The 16409-nt window shown below is 35.6% G+C and overlaps 1 protein-coding gene across 1 annotated transcript in view; it reads left to right on the top strand.

Moving 5' to 3' along the window:
* EML5 (EMAP like 5) overlaps positions 1–16409 on the top strand; it is an 89263-nt gene that overhangs the window by 41705 nt on the left and 31149 nt on the right. Inside the window, 8 exon segments of the mRNA XM_032224662.1 lie at positions 65–267; positions 1147–1258; positions 2878–3005; positions 4350–4491; positions 5800–5952; positions 10719–10850; positions 11817–11905; positions 14410–14586. Coding sequence (XP_032080553.1) covers positions 65–267; positions 1147–1258; positions 2878–3005; positions 4350–4491; positions 5800–5952; positions 10719–10850; positions 11817–11905; positions 14410–14586 — 1136 coding nt within the window.

Genomic DNA, 16409 nt, shown 5'->3' with positions numbered 1-16409 from the left:
CTGTGTTCATTTAGAAACACATGTTCAAGGTCTAATATAATAATTTGTTTTTTTTTAATTTAAGGAGGTGGACTAATTGGAAAAAAAGGTTATGTGGGTCCAGTGGGAAAAATTGATACAATGATGTGTGCAGTTTATGGCTGGACAGAAGAAATGGCATTCTCTGGAACTGCAACAGGAGACGTGTATATATGGAGAGATATTTTCCTCGTCAAAACAGTGAAAGCACATGATGGCCCATTGTTCAGTATGCATGCATTAGAAAAAGTGAGTAACTTACTATTGAATATAAATTGATTTTATTATATTCAAGCCCAGAAGTTAGATTAGATATGCCTAAAGGGTTTGGCAAGCTCACTATTTTTCATCTTTTTCCTCCTTAACTCAAAAAGTATATATCAAGAGTATGGCTATGCATCTTAGCAACAGTGCACACATTACACTACACAAGCAGCCACGGCAGTCTTCATTGTGTTTTTGCTTACTCTTAGTCTTTTGTAATCTCTTCTTCTCCAATATCTCCACCCTATGGTGGGGAGGGGTAAGAGTGGAAAATGAATCTATCACAGGAGAAATTGCATAAAGAGATTCCCCCCCACTTTTTCCTCCCCACCTCATTTAAGCAATCTCTCTGCTCTGTGTGGGGGGTGGGGGGGATGGGGACAAGAAAACCTTTTTAGAACCTGCCCTTTCTCATTCAAAGGCATCACTTTCTTGACCCTTTTAGTCTTTTCTCCATCACTAGATGCACTTTCCTTTGCACTCAAGGGCTTTCACTATAAGCACAATAATATTTTAAGCACATGTAGCCTTGCATTCAAAAACACAACAAAAGTCACAAGCCATCTGGCTTGGATGATGCTCACTGTGAAACTGTCACCATCATTCAGGGTGAATATAACATGAAACAACCACATTTTAATACAATACAATTTTGCGATCTGTGCTTCAGAAACGTAAATTTGAGAATATGGATGCCATAAATATATAAAATTGAGGGTAAAATTGATTAAAATAGCTGTAGAAATATTACTCAGGGTTGCGGCAATGGAATAAAATATGAATGAGTATAACATGTAAATAACTTCTCAATGTGGTTTAGAATCAAGAGATATGGAATATGTTTTATATTATCTTTCTCTTTAGGGATTTGTAACTGGGGCAAAAGATGGAATTGTTGCTCTTTGGGATGACAGCTTCGAACGGTGTCTAAAAACATATGCTATCAAACGAGCTGCATTAGCCCCAGGGTCCAAAGGTAATTTGAAATTTTCTTAGATCATTATAATACAGACTTATTTTCCACTGATTTAAAATAATTATCTTTTTGTGAATTGATTCATCATAATCCATTTTGTGATCTGATTCAGCTGAAGAGTTTGAAAGCATAAAAGAGCAACAGGTGCGCGGGACTTTTGAGTAGTTGAGAGCTTTTCATGTAATTCCCATAATGTGCTTTATCTACTTTCATGCAGTAAAATGAATAAAACAATTCAGAGATTAGCAGAAGTCTATGGCTATCTAGAGTATAGCCTGCTAGAGTATCCCTCAGTCCTCTCTTATACTAAGGAGAAGCAAGATGAATTTATTTTGATTCTCTTTCTCATGCCCACTAAATTATCAGGACCAAATTTTCATTTATTTTTTTTGTAACAGTTCTTGCATTCCTTCTTCAGAGTTATCTCTGAATTCCTCTACAGCAGACTTCTTCCACATAGGGGTCAGAAGCTATTCTGTCATTGCCATTTCTTCCCCCTCCTTCACCTCAGCTTGCACTCAGCTTTACCAGATGGGGATATTCTTGCTCCACCCATGCCAAGGTGACTGGTGAACACATTGGCAAAAGGGCTACCTGAAGAGATGGCGAGCACTCATAAAAGCAGCCAAACAGAAGGTTGCTCTCTCTCCCTCTCTTTTGTGGGCTAGGTAGATATGTTTCTTTTGGGGTCTATGGACCAGATGATTTTGGGAGACAGGTCACATCTGGCCCATGGCCATAGATCACCAATTGCAAATCACAATTTTGAGAAAAGTTTCGAAATTAAATATGTATTTTAGTCATTGACTCAAAAATACATAATGTGTTATTTGTTTAACATACTGTTGAATTTATTGAGCTCTGAAATATGTATATTAGTACTATCAATTTCACGATGGATATTTTCATAAACAAGAGTTAACTGGACATTTTCTCCAGTAGATACTAAACATGATTTCTCTATGTATTTATGTATCTATTTATTTATTGACACATCCAACTCACAGCAGTGATTTGGACAGAGTACCAAAATTAAAGCCACCATAGCAGATACCCTGGTTAAAACAGTAACAACCCCCCAGCCCAAACAAAAAGCCACATCACCAGCAAAACTCCCTAACTTCCTGACCCAAGTGCCTGGGTCTTACAACACAATCATACAAGTTTTGAGTTGTGGTTTAAAATAAAGAAGATCAGTTCAGAACTTTACAAAAGGATAATAAGAACAGCATTCATCATTCATCATTCTGCTCTCTGGTGGAATGCTGGTGCTGAGGCTAGGCACAGCCACAGAGAAGCCATGACTTGAAGGTAAGAGGGCATTGTCTGATAATGGAAGAGACTCAAGAGCCTGCCCTTCTTGTTAAATCTGAAGGGGTAGACAGAATTATGCAATTGTGCTATGCATGTCTGCATAAATGTGACTAATGTATTCAACTAGACCAATTCAGAGTAAATAAGCATTGGATTATCAAAGATAAATAAGAAAAAAATGTATTTTTTTCAAGCAAGAATTATGTTAAACTTTAGGAAACATAATATGATGTTCCAATAATAATTGGTTTTATTTATATTGTGATTGTTCAAATAGAATTCTTTATTTTCTTTTATCCATTTAGGTCTCCTTTTAGAAGATAATCCTTCTATCCGTGCCATATCATTAGGACATGGTCATATTTTAGTTGGAACAAAGAATGGTGAAATATTGGAAGTTGATAAAAGTGGGCCAATAACTTTACTAGTTCAGGTAAACATTAAAAATATTTCTTATTTTAGTGTACATTTTGGAATGTTAAAATAGTGAAATAAAATTGCAGTGAATTAGAAATAACTTTTAAAAAAATAATAGTGATAGCGATACATACATTGTTAAAGACAAAAAAAGAACACATAAAAAGTGGTGTAACAAAATATAAAAAAATACAACAAAACTCCCATATGTAATTACAACAATAAACAGTTATAATTCCATATATACTGTAGTTGTTTAAAGCAAATTTTATTCAAGTTGAATATTTTTCTGATACATTTTTTAATCTACTGTGTTCTATATAAATGAGTCCCATATTTCATTTTACCTATCCATGTAAAATCTACATTTATAGACAATCAGCTCATAGATCGCAATCAATCCATTGAGTGAAAATGGACATAAATTTATCTTTTTAATTCTACTATATCAGTCTTTGGCAATATTAAGGTCATGGAAAATTCATTTACATTGTCCAGTTGTCTAATTCCATGTACTGTAAAAGAATATTATCTTTGAAAATTCTAGCTTTTGTTGAATCACATTTATATAATCCACTACTTTCTATTAAAACTTGGTACATACAAGACATTGTAAAAACATGTCTTTTAAATAAGTGTTATCCTTATTACATCTCCAGTTAAATGCTATTTTTAATCAATTTATACATGCACCCACATTGCCAGTTGTGGCTCTGGGTAGCACACAGAAGACCAAACAAACACCCCACCCAAAGAACTTCCAAATAGACAAATAATACAAGAAAAATCTAATTGTGTCTGTATCCATATAACAACAGCTATACTAAAAAGTCACATTGAAAAATTGCATTGACAGGATCAACCATGTCTTTCCTTTCCTTTCATGCATTATGCTAGTAAAAGAAAGAAAATCTCTATATTGAAGATGGGAACAAAGTGTGTTTGTGATGTCTTAAGATCTTGTACCCCAAACATAGTATTTGGGCTCATTGTTCCTGATCACAAATGCCAAATTACTTGCTTCATCTGATTTTTTTTTAATGTTAACTTAATTTCAAAATGAATGGGTGTATTATAAAGCTAAGCTCCAACTGCAATTATTACTGACTCTAAGAAATATCCCAGAGGTATACTTAGAAAATAAAATTAAAGATACTTGTTTGACAAATGCTATTCTACCAAAACCAAAAAAGATTAAAAACATTTGGGAAATAGAAGAAAGAAAAAGGAAGAATCTTACTAGTTTTCCTTTTAACACGATTAAATATTCCAAAGATGTTCAATGCTCTTTTCCAGAGCTCCACGATATAACAGCATCATTATCATCTGTTAACTTGCAGAGTAAAATTTGTTTTTACAGGGTCATATGGAAGGAGATGTTTGGGGTTTAGCTTCTCATCCTCATTTACCTATTTGTGCCACTGTAAGTGAAGATAAAACCTTAAGAATATGGGATCTTTCACCAAGCCATTGCATGCTAGCTGTTCGAAAACTGAAGAAGGGTAAGATTATTTTTATTTCCTTTTCCAGTCTTACCTACGTCTTTGAACTTTACCAAGCTTCCAATTAAGTGACATATGTCAATTTGTTAAGTATTAAAAACAAAATGAATTTGAATTTAAAAATGGAATCAGATTGCTAGAATGAATGAACTACCTTTAACAGTGCTACCAGGATAATTACAAAACAAATTTTCTCGCTAATTGCTTGTGGAATATGTTAACTCCTTTTACTATATACTATGTCCTCCTAGAATCTGTGTGGGTTGGAAATATTGGGTATAGGAATGAAGATGGGATTTGAGGGATACGGGTTGTCCTCATCTAGCAACCACATTTGGGACCAGTAACTTGGTCATTAAGTGAAATGATGATTAAGTGAAAATGTGAATGAGCTTATGATCTTAGTTTAGATCTTATTTTAGATCATACTTACCTTATGAAAAAGTCATGAATGGAAGGACTTGTCACAAAGTTTACTTTTGCATCATCATAACTGAATGAATGAAAAAATCATGAATGGAAGGACTTGTCACAAAGTTTACTTTTGCATCATCATAATTGAATGAATGAAGGGGTTGCTAAATGAAGGAGTCATTAAATGAGGGCTTCATTCAATGTTGCATGAAAACCCATTTATGAAGAGGTCAAATTCTAGGTATTTTTCCCATTGCAATGTTTAGATTTATGGAAGGAATGTTTATATGTTTTGGAAACAAAATAAAATAAATGAAGTAGTCAAATTCCAGAAAAAAACTGCTGTTATTTTTTTATTAATAAAATTTTTCTTACATACAGTGACACTGTAGGACAGCAGGTTTGGCAGTGAGGTATCAGAGTCACAATTAGACAAGAAGACATCTGAATGACATGTTGATCCTTAGGTCTAGGGAGCAAGGAAAGATTTGATGTGTTTTGCAAGGGGGAACTGCATCAATATAGTACCCTGGGAAAGGTAGAGGAGATCTGAGTTTGCTGAACTCTTGAGGGATAGAGATTAGAAAGTAGATTGGAGGCCTTGCAGCAAAAGGAGATGGAACAGTGCAAAAATTTTGATGGTGAATGGAAACAAATAGAGTGGGCTATTGGAGATGCATGGAGGAGAGCTGTGTGGCAGATGATGGGAAAGATTAGGTGAATATAATTATTACACAAGAGTCGAAGAAATGGGATTTGGAGTGAGGTGATGCTGGGAAAGAGGATGAGGATTGAATGACAGCAGAGGTAGAAAGAAGTCAAAGCAGTATCACCATTCAGGATGGTGTGGAGCTGAAGATTAGGATCAGCGGCATGTCTTTTTGTATTTGGCAGGGGGAAGATGTTGCTCTTTTTCACCTGATGGAAAAGCATTGGCAGTAGGTCTGAATGATGGCAGTTTCTTAATGGTAAATTCAGATACTTTGGAGGATCTTGTTTCTTTTCATCACAGGAAAGATGCTATTTCAGAAATACGATTTTCTTCTGGTAAGTAATTGTTTTCAGATCCGAGATACCTGGTAAGAATAATGCTTTATGTTCAGAAAAATTAAAATGAACATTTATGAGAGTGAATTTCACTACAGTGGTAGTCTGCATTTTGTGTGCATTCTGGATGCATGCATATAATAAAATCTAGTCAAAAACCTTAGAAATATTAATATTCACACCTTTAGGAGAAAACATCTGAATTGATTCCATACTATTAGTGTTGTATAGCTACTGGATCATGCTAAAACAGATCACAAGTTGATTTAACTGAGTTTTCTCTCTATGTTCCAGTTATGAGCAATTCTTTTCTTCTCAATTTAGAAAGAACTACATTGACTTTTGTATGGTATGTGAAGAATTGTATTGAAACAATAGAGTATGTGAAGAGTTGTATTGAAACAATAGACATATTAATTTTCTATCCATAACATGATTGAAATGACATTTTCATTTTAATTATTTTTCTTTGATCAATTAATTCACTGTACTCAAGGTAGAACATTCTCACAATTTTTCGCCTTTGAAATGATTATAAAATGGAAATCATCTATACAGAGATCTTTCTTACTAGAACTAGTTGTGATATTCTGGAAATACTAGAAATAAATTAAGGAAAACAGAAATTTTCTGTTTTGATGTTACTTGATAACAATCTTCTAATATTTATGGGGCTACCGCAGAGAGAAGAGGGTCGACCTGTTCTCTAAAGAACTGGAGGGCTGAACAAGAAGTAATGATTGGAAACTTTTCAAAGAGAGATCCAACATAGAACAGAGAAAAATTTTCTGACAGTGAAAACAATCAGTGGAATAGCTTGCCTTTAGAGATTGTGGGTGCTCTATCACCAGAGGTTTTTAAGAAGAGGTTAGACAGCCATTTGTATGAAATGGTATAGGGCCTCCTGCTTGAGCAGGGGGTTGGACAAGAAGGCCTCCATGGTCCCTTACAACTCTGTTATGCTGTTATTGTCACAACAGAAATGTTCAGCAATTATCATATTTTTCGGAGTATAAGATGCACCAGAGTATAAGACGCAGCAAGGTTTTGAACAGGAAAATAATAAAAAAAAGGTTTTGCACTTTGCAAACCTCCCAAAAATGACCTGTTTTTCACGAAAATGGGCCCATTTTTCCCACCAGAAAGGCATGAATAGCCTTTAGGGAGCTTGCAGAGTGCTCTCGGAGGCTGGGGGGTTAAAATTGAGCAAAAAATAGGCCTTTTTTGCTCATTTTTGCCCTCCCCAGCCCCCAGGAACTCTCTGATAGCCTCCCTAAGGGTATGCACAGCCATTTTGGTGAAGGGGCAGGGCTTCCGGATGCAAAAAATACTGTATTCAGTGTATAAGATGCACCCAGATTTTCAGCCTCTTTTTTGAGGGAAAAAGGTGGGTCTTATACTCCGAAAAATACGGTAATGAGATGTTATGACATAAAATGATCCACCATGTGCAATGTCCCCTCTAATTTTTTTTCAGCGTGAGCAGAAAAGTATAGTGTTTGAGCGGCACATTTTCATGCCTGAGCACCTGAATTTTTTTCACAGATGTCACCTAAGACAAAAACGAAATCAGTGTTATTTGAAACTCAAAGTTATGTTTATTCAAGGTACCCGCTTAATTAAAAGTGTTATATAATATCAGTATCACTTAACAATGGTCCTGCTTAGCAACCAAAATGTTGGCTCAGAAACTCTGGCATTGAAGCACGCAAGTCTTAAAGCTGTCAAGTTACAAGACCCTTGCACCCCTAACCCTTTAGGAAAAAAAACCCAGGGGTCGTCAAACCTGACAGCTTGAAGCCTTTCTGACTTCAACTCCCAGAATTCCTCCTCCAGTTATGTTGGCTCAGGAACTCTGGCATTGAAGCATGCAAGTCTTAAAGCTGTCAAGTTACAAGACCTTTGCACCCCTAACCCTTTAGGGAAAAAAAACCCAGGGATGTTCAAACTTGGCAGCTTTAAGCCTTGTGGACTTCAACTCCCAGAATTTCTCTTCCAGTCATGTTGCAGCAACGTCATCTGCGTGGATCTGCTCCATCTTCGGTTTTTTTCACAGGAGGCAGGGCTGCTACTGAAGATGCCAATGAGCCCCCACCGCCACTAGAATATGCATTTGTTTAGCATGACAGAGAATAGTCTTTCAACCAGAAGTATGGAATAAAAGAGAGACTGATAAATATTAAAAAAAATAAAACCAAAAAGCAGCTATTTATTTGAGTTCTATGTCTGAAGAATCTGGGTTAAGTTTTGGATTGGAAATTTGGGGAACATGAAAGTTTATGCATAATTTTTGTAATTTTTTCATTGGGTCTTAATAATGATTTTATTCATTTGGGATTTGGGGGTCTTTTTTCATAGGCTTAACACAGCTCTTATTTTGTCATTAGGAGCAATGTAACATTGGCCACTAATGTATTGTATACAGGTTGCCTTAGAAGGTAATACCTTTTGTATAGTAGGAACTTAAGATAGGCAGACTTCATACAGATAAACAATTGAGAAATATTGTTCTTTTTAAAAAGCAGTGTTAATTGCTGCACCTTTCTCATATTAAGTATATTAGCTCAAGTTCATGTTAGGAAAAACTTTCAGTCTTAAAGGTTTGGTGAGGAGAAATCCAAAAATTCTTTTAAAGAATTTAAATTAAATTTGAGGCTGCCTCTGCTTTCGCTCTCCCTCCCTCAGCTGTGCAGCAGCGTCAGCAGCAGCTCTCAGCCTACGGTGGCAGCGTCACGCAGGCTGTGGAAAGAGGAGGAGGAGGAGGAGGAGGAGGAGGGAACCAAAGAGAGGCTTTTACCGGGCGTGCGCCTCACAGCCAGGACCGTCCTTGCGCCTCAAGCTGCGTTTCTTCCTGCAAAGCCCTTCGGGCAACCTGAGAGTTCTGCCTGACACCCGAAGGGCTTTGCAGGAAGAAACGCGGCTTGAGGCGCAAGGACGGTCTTGGCTGTGGGGCGCAAAAGCCTCTCTTTGGTTCCCTCCTCCTCCCCCTCCTTCCACAGCCTGCGTGCCGCTACCGCTGTAGGTTGAGAGCTGCCGCTGAAACAAGTCTGGGGAGGTCCTTTGCGGGCGGCCAGTTCTAGCCGCCTGCAAAGGACTTCCCCATGTTTTCTTTGAAAGAAATCTCTGCACGGCAGTTAGAAACTGCTACGCGGGGTTTTCTTGCCATGTGCGCGGCCACGCAGCCGCGCACCTTAGAGGGAACAGTGACCATGTGTCACGGTGTCGCAGTGGTTAGAGTACTGCAAGCTACTTCTGACTGCTTGCAATTTGGCAGTTTGAATCTCACCAGGCTCAAGGTTGACTCAACTTCCCATCCTTCAGAGGTTGGTAAAATGAGGAGCCAAATTGTTGGGGGCTATATGCTGACTGTAAACAGCTTAGAGAGAAATGTAGAGCACTGTAAAGCATTATATAAGTCTAAATGCTATTGCTATTTATGTTAATTTCATTAAATGAGTCACATTTGTATTTTAGAACGAAATATTTTAGTTGCTAATAGAAAAAGGGAAGGCAAAAGAAAACCCTGCAGGGATAGGTCCATGAAGTCATCAAGAGCTGAAGTCCACACAAAGGACATCTTTTTTTCATGAAATACTTATTACATAAGAGCCATTTTTGTGAGATAGTGAATATATAAATTTGATAATTAAAATAAAAATATTGTTAAATATTTTAAAACTCAAAGGGGAAAGATTTTTGATTCTGTGGGTTGTATGGCATATTATTTCTAATTTAGAGAACCACTGAAGATTAATTAATTATACCACATTTAATCTTACTTTGTTAGTTTTATATACATTTATTTGCAGCCATAGGTTTTAGCTAAATTAATATAAAATTGAAACAATACAGGTCTATTTTCTGTTCACTTGGATAATGAACATGTAAAAAAACAAGTTGCATTGTTTGCAATGGCCACAAGTAAGATACAAATGCATATAGTGCTGTTAATATTAGAAAGAATGTATTGCACTGATATGGACTATTATACTTTTATTTGAATTTTGTTAAAATCAATGGTAGCAAGTAAACATATAGACTATTTTATTTGCTCCTCTATCAGTACTAATTGTTTCATATTTTCAGTGTACATGTCTTAGAATGACGAGAGTTTCAATAACATTGCAGTTCTTAATCCGTGCACTGATACAGTCACCATTAATTGTAAGGTGATGATGGGAATGGAAGGATTTATATTCCTTCAGACAGGTGGTCATTTGAATTTTTTTAGAGAGGCCACTTGGGTGTCCTCAGGTAGTGCATATGGGTATAGAGCCTTCTTGGAACTGCTGAAATGACTGTGTTATGGAGTTGTGTTGAACACAGGCGCAGGCTTTTGGGGATGACTCTGTGTTGTCTGCATCTGAAACTGAAGTGCAAGTGGTTCCTGAAATCTGTTCATACTCCCACATCATTCAAAGGGTTTCATTCCAAAGTGCATAACTAAATGTCTATGGAGCATCTCAGTCATCCAGGTCATGGTTGTCCCAAAGGTGTTTTTTCAAGAGGTAACTGGACTTTCTTGTTTTTCTCCAAAGACATTTTGCTTCTCATCCAAGAAGCTTCTTCAGCTCTGAGAAGAAAAGAAAGTCTAGTTGCCTCTTGGAAAACACCTTTGGGACAACCATGATCCGAATGACTGAGAACCCCCATAGACATCTGAATCTAGATAAAGTGATCCAAATGTTGGCATCTGCTGAGGGCACTTACCGGTAGAATACTGAAAATGATATGAAAATACTTACCTCCTTATAATTGCATTGCAGGTGCTGGAAAATACCTAGCTGTAGGTTCATATGATAGTTTTGTAGATATCTACAATGTAATGAGCAGTAAAAGAGTTGGAATCTGCAAGGGAGCCTCCAGTTATATAACCCATATGGATTGGGACATAAGAGGTAAGGAAATACAATTACTGTAAAATGATTATTCTTGGTAGCTGCTAGTGGGGTAAATGGCTACTAATGGCTGGCAAGGCCATGTGATGTAATTGATGCAGCCACTTAAATACAATTGTTTACCATCTTCTTTTAAAAAATGCTAAGAACACTAAGGATAATAAATTAAACTGACACTAACTTTTTGAAACACATTCTGTAATAAGGCTTGCCAATGAAGCCTTTCTTCCTCTTTCATCCCCTGCTATTTTTCCAGTGTGATGAGAAATCCTCAGGATGGGAAGTTTTATCACGGAGGCTTTATATTTCTTGGGGAGCCAATTTTAGTTGGAGAATTTAGCCAAATAAATAGACTTGAAAGATGTTTGAAGCTATTTGTGTTTGGAGCAAAATGACCATTCCCTGGGAAGTTGAAACAATTCTCTTCTGTGCTCCTTAGTCCACAAAGTACATAGAATCCTGGTGACCTGGGTGGTTTGCCCAGATGCTGAACTGCTGATTACTCTGTGGGCATCCTTTGTGATTTGTCAAGGAGCTGCTTTCCTCCTAATTGGCTTTTGGAGTCAAGTGTGTGAAATGGACGTCTGATTTCACTGCTGCCAATGTTCTTGGTGAATGTGTGACAGATACAAAACAGCAGCAGTGTTCATACAGTCTGCTCGATGCTGCTGAATACTGCTATGGCCTGGGAAATTGCAGGTGTCACAGCTGTTGAAGGAAGTCTGGGTCTGCCACTCACCCTGATTCCAGGCAATTGTCCCCGATTACAGTTCTACAGTTTAGAAAATGTAAAGCTATACAGGGTAAGTTTCTGATAATTCTGAAGGTTTCCTAAATAATTTCCAAATAGTAGTGATAAATATCTCCCAAATGCCCTGAATAAGTATCATAATTTAGCATTCTATGATCAATCACATGTTCAATAAGATAATCAGTGAGCTGTGCTTTTTGTTTTGTTTTTTTCAGGCAAGCTTCTACAAGTCAACACTGGTGCTAAAGAACAGCTATTTTTTGAAGCTCCACGGGGGAAAAGGCAGATAATTTCTACTGCACAGGTAAAAATATACCCATTGTTTTTGTTATGTTTTATTTTGTCATTTACATGATCATTGGCTAATTTCCGATAAAAAGATTGGAAAATGACCTTTTTATATAATCTAGCAGAAAATGGAGTTTTAATCATACCATGTTTTCCCAAAAATAAAATAGGGTCTTATTTTCTTTTGACCCCTGAAATAAGCGCTTGGCCTTATTTTCAGGGAGGTATTATTTTTGATGTGGAGGAGGCAGTGAGCATGGTCACCTCATGGCTGCTGCTGTGTTGCAATATTTTTGGGAAGGGCTTATTTTCAGGGGAGGGCTTATTTTAGCGCATGCGCTCAAAAGCTCAATTGGGCTTATTATCCAGGGAGGTCTTATTTTTGGGGAAACAGGGTACTTACACAAACTTTTGTGATTTGAATTGCACTTCTCAGTATTAAAATAAAGTAGAACATGATGCTTCTTTCTTTTTTTTAAATTTATGTAGAGGCCATACCTTATGCGGAATCAGGTTATATCTTTCTATAAAAATGAAATTCATTAGGTAATGTCTTCATATAAATAATGATAAATGATAAAGAAAGCAATACACTGAAAGGATTTTATACAACAAAATTGAAGATTTTTGAGTAATATATTTTTTCAGGAGCCTTTAATATTAAAAATATATAGTTATAGAAAATTTAAATTCCTTATGTATCATATTAGTTAAGTTTTACTGCATCTTGAATTTGTTTTTGATAATGTGCAATATGGAAGCTGTCTTAAATGCCACTGAGACTGTGGCAAAATAGTGACTATGAGGAGCAGTGGTCCTTCTGGATGTCTTTCATGTCCTCCAGATGTCCTACCTTTCATGCATTTTTTTAAAAAGATGCTTATTTTTTGTTAATCAAAAGCTAAATATAAATTTCTACTATATTTGTAAGAATGTCTCTGATTTTACGCTGCTCCCTTTTTGTTCTTAAGAAATAAAAATGGTGAATGGATATAGCCCAATCTTTTGTTTAGAAATACATCCTTCAGTCCCTTGGAAAAGAAAAAGTTATGTGAGCTTATAGGCTACTAAGGCTCTACAAATGTAGTTATATACTGTATAATAAATGGGTGGTTTTAAACAGCTTTATCCTTAGTGGCAGCCATAATTAATAATGCATTTTCTCTTCTTGGCAGCCATTTCTTGAACACATCCAAACTATAGTCTCATAACTTTCCAAAAAAGGACTGTCTATTTTCTAGGGCACTGATTCATATCTACTGTGTGATTATTCTAAGTGTATAAATCCTGAAATTTTCTGTCATTAAATAACTTTTTTTCCATGCTTAATTAACAAACTTTGATTGTAAAAAGTATGAGTATTATTTCCTACCACAAAGCTAACATCCCTAACTAATATTATGGTTTGCATCGCTGAAATGGCACAATAGTCAATGGAAACAAGCCATTAGAAGCTACAAATAAGCAATTAAAGAAATTTAATAGAACAGTATAGAATAGCATAGTGAGCATTGATGTGTTGCCCTTTCAGGGAGACTAGGAAACTCATCGCTATGAATTCAGTTCAAATGCTACAAGTATGATTTACACTAATCACCAGCAAGACACAGGAAGCCAAGGTATGTCCAGGGAATCTTTATGATTTCCATATTAAAAAAAAGACCTTCCCAAAATTTTCCTACAAATGAATAACAAGAATATTAAAATCACTGAGCTGCAATCCTATGTGCATTATAGAAAAGTAAGCTCTGGTTAACCAAGTAGAGCTTATTTCCAAGAAAGCATTCCCTGGATTGTGCTCTAACTACTGCAGATTTCTTTCCTTTGCAGTTTACCTTCTGCCATTCAAGACAGTCATATAAGCAACAGGTTTTCATTGTTGGACACAGTGGCAATGAACCTTTTATGCACAGATTATCATAATTATAACTTTGTAACTGAACTCATTATGTTTACTTGTTAGCTATAAGTCTTCAGTCAGTCAGAATAATAGTTAAAACTAATAGTTAAAATAAAGCATTGGTCCTCTGTTAAGTATTACAGCTGAAAGATATATTCAAATATTTTTGTTAAAATTAAAATAATGTTAATAATTAAAATAACTGCCAGGCATGTAAAGGTAAGATCTCATTTGCAATAGTTTGATATTTTAAACTAAAATTCAGTTTAAACTAATATATTGGATAATAATTAAGTATATGCATCAGATTTGACCAAATCCCGATCCCTGGAAAATGTGGATTAATTCAGAATAGATGTTCCTCTAGAAGGAGTAAAAAAAAAAAAAAATCTAAACCAGGTTTCTGGTTTTAAGCCTCAAAGAAACAGCAGTCCTTACCTATTTCTCTGGAAACATGGGCACCAGAAAGGAAAGGAGTACAGAAGCAGCAGCCCATAAAAGAGACAAGTGTTTGTCATATATGATAATGGGGGAAAGAAGAAGGAATATTTAGTGTTAGTGACCTGCAAGAATGCTTCTAAACCAGAGTAATTTTTGTGATCAGGTTACTATCTTTATAGGTAGAAAAGATTTCCTGGGCATCCTGGACAAGTGTTTTAGGTACATGCTGTGAAGGAATATGGCCAATAATTGGAGAAGTCACAGATGTAAGTGCTTCGTGCCTCAGCAGTGACAGTACAGTCTTGGCAACAGGAGATGATTTTGGATTTGTAAAACTTTTCCACTTCCCTGCCAAAGTAAGTAAAATTAATAGCTGCATAATAAAACAAGACAATCCTATAGTTTTTACATTTAGCAACACACTTATTAGGAGGATTCCACTATATTTATGTTATCTAGATCTACAGTATCTATCTATCTATCTATCTATCTATCTATCTATCTATCTATCTATCTATCTATCTCTACAGTATATATATATTAATATAAATGTATGGATAAACCCCTGGTTATAACATTAATTTTACTTCTTCTGTCAAGCCAGTGACTATTTCATAATACAAATGTTCATTTTATCTAAATATTAGAAACTGCATGCATTAGCCAAGTTAGAACGTAAAATATACAAACTATTTGAGAATTTATTTCCTGTTTTTATGAGAGAAATTATAAATACTCTATCAATTAATGATTTTAATGAGTTAAAAATTCTGGTCTCAATAAACATACTGCAGTTGTCAGCATGACTATAGTTCTTATAGTCATCTTTCTCTTATGTAACCTGGCCCCACAAGTATGCGAACAGCTTGTTTCTTCACTTTATTAACATCCGTGGTAATTTTCATATACATATTTATTTGATATTGTTTTAATGTTTTATGATCTACACTTCCCAGAGTCACTTCTTGAGATGGGCAGCTATAGAAATCAAATAAATAAATAAAGCTTGCATCACCATCTTGTCATCCCTACACCTCCCCCAATTTAAATCATATATCTGCATCTAATGTAGTAAGCCTTAGTTCAAAAAAACTTTAAATAAAATTTGTTAATCTTTAAAGGTGCTACAAGACTCATTATAGGAAGTATGGATTTTTTTTCAGATTAAAGTTTTTTATTTTTCCATTTTCATACATATAATTACATGTATACTATTACATAACCAACATCATATCAATTCCTCTTACCAACAACTCCCAAAAATTATTGGCTCTTCTGCTCTCCATACACCATATTTGTGCTTTATCCATCACTTTCTTCTCTCTCTCTCGTCTCCCCCTCCCTACCTCCTTTCTTCTCTCTGTCCTTCTCTTCTCAACTTCCCCTTCCTCTCTCCTTCCCCTCCCTTCCTCTTACCATTCCTCATTGCTCTCCTCCTCTTCTCCCCCTTTGCCCTCTCTCCTATCCCTCTCTTCTTCCCTTACCTTTCTCCTTTACTTCCCATTCTTCATATCATTTACTTGATGTATTTTAGCTTCTGAGCAAGCTCCATTTTAGTTTGATGGTATTTATAGTTCCTTTTCAATATACATATTTAATTTTTCTCCTCTTTTAGTAAAAAAAGGGATATAACAGAAAAGTATACATATGTAAATAGTTATTGTGCTTTTAAACACCCCCCCCCCAAAAAAAACCCCCTAATTTTAGTCAAGATGTAGACCTGGTTACTATTCTCATTATTATCTTTATATAGTTATACATCCTTACATGCCCCCAATTTGTGATTCTGTCTTTTTATCACAATAATTTCTCATTGTAGGTATATTTCATATTCCCTCTCTATTTTTCCATACCTTGAATTAGATTACCCTTAGTTATCTCTAAATGTCAATTTTCACTGTTCAGTATTCATTACCAGAAGTATGGATTTATTATGTGGGAGAAAGAGCAGTGCTTTCAACATTGGAAAGAAAAAATTATACCAGTCTCACAATTGTGGATTGTAAATATATGCTTCTTTTGCATTTATGAATTGGCTTTCTGTCAACACAGTGGGAATTAATTTTCTGTGGGTGGCAGTTTAATGAATTATTTAAAAATTAGGCTGAATCATGCCTATTGTACGTATTATGTTTCTATGTGTAATGTTTCTTTCTTTTTTTCCTGTAATAATTTTAAA

The sequence above is a fragment of the Thamnophis elegans genome, chromosome 1 (genome assembly GCF_009769535.1).
Source record: "Thamnophis elegans isolate rThaEle1 chromosome 1, rThaEle1.pri, whole genome shotgun sequence".
Classification (NCBI taxonomy): domain Eukaryota; kingdom Metazoa; phylum Chordata; class Lepidosauria; order Squamata; family Colubridae; genus Thamnophis; species Thamnophis elegans.
The sequence above is the reverse complement of the archived record's forward strand: the minus strand, read 5'-3'. Positions and strand labels throughout refer to the sequence as shown.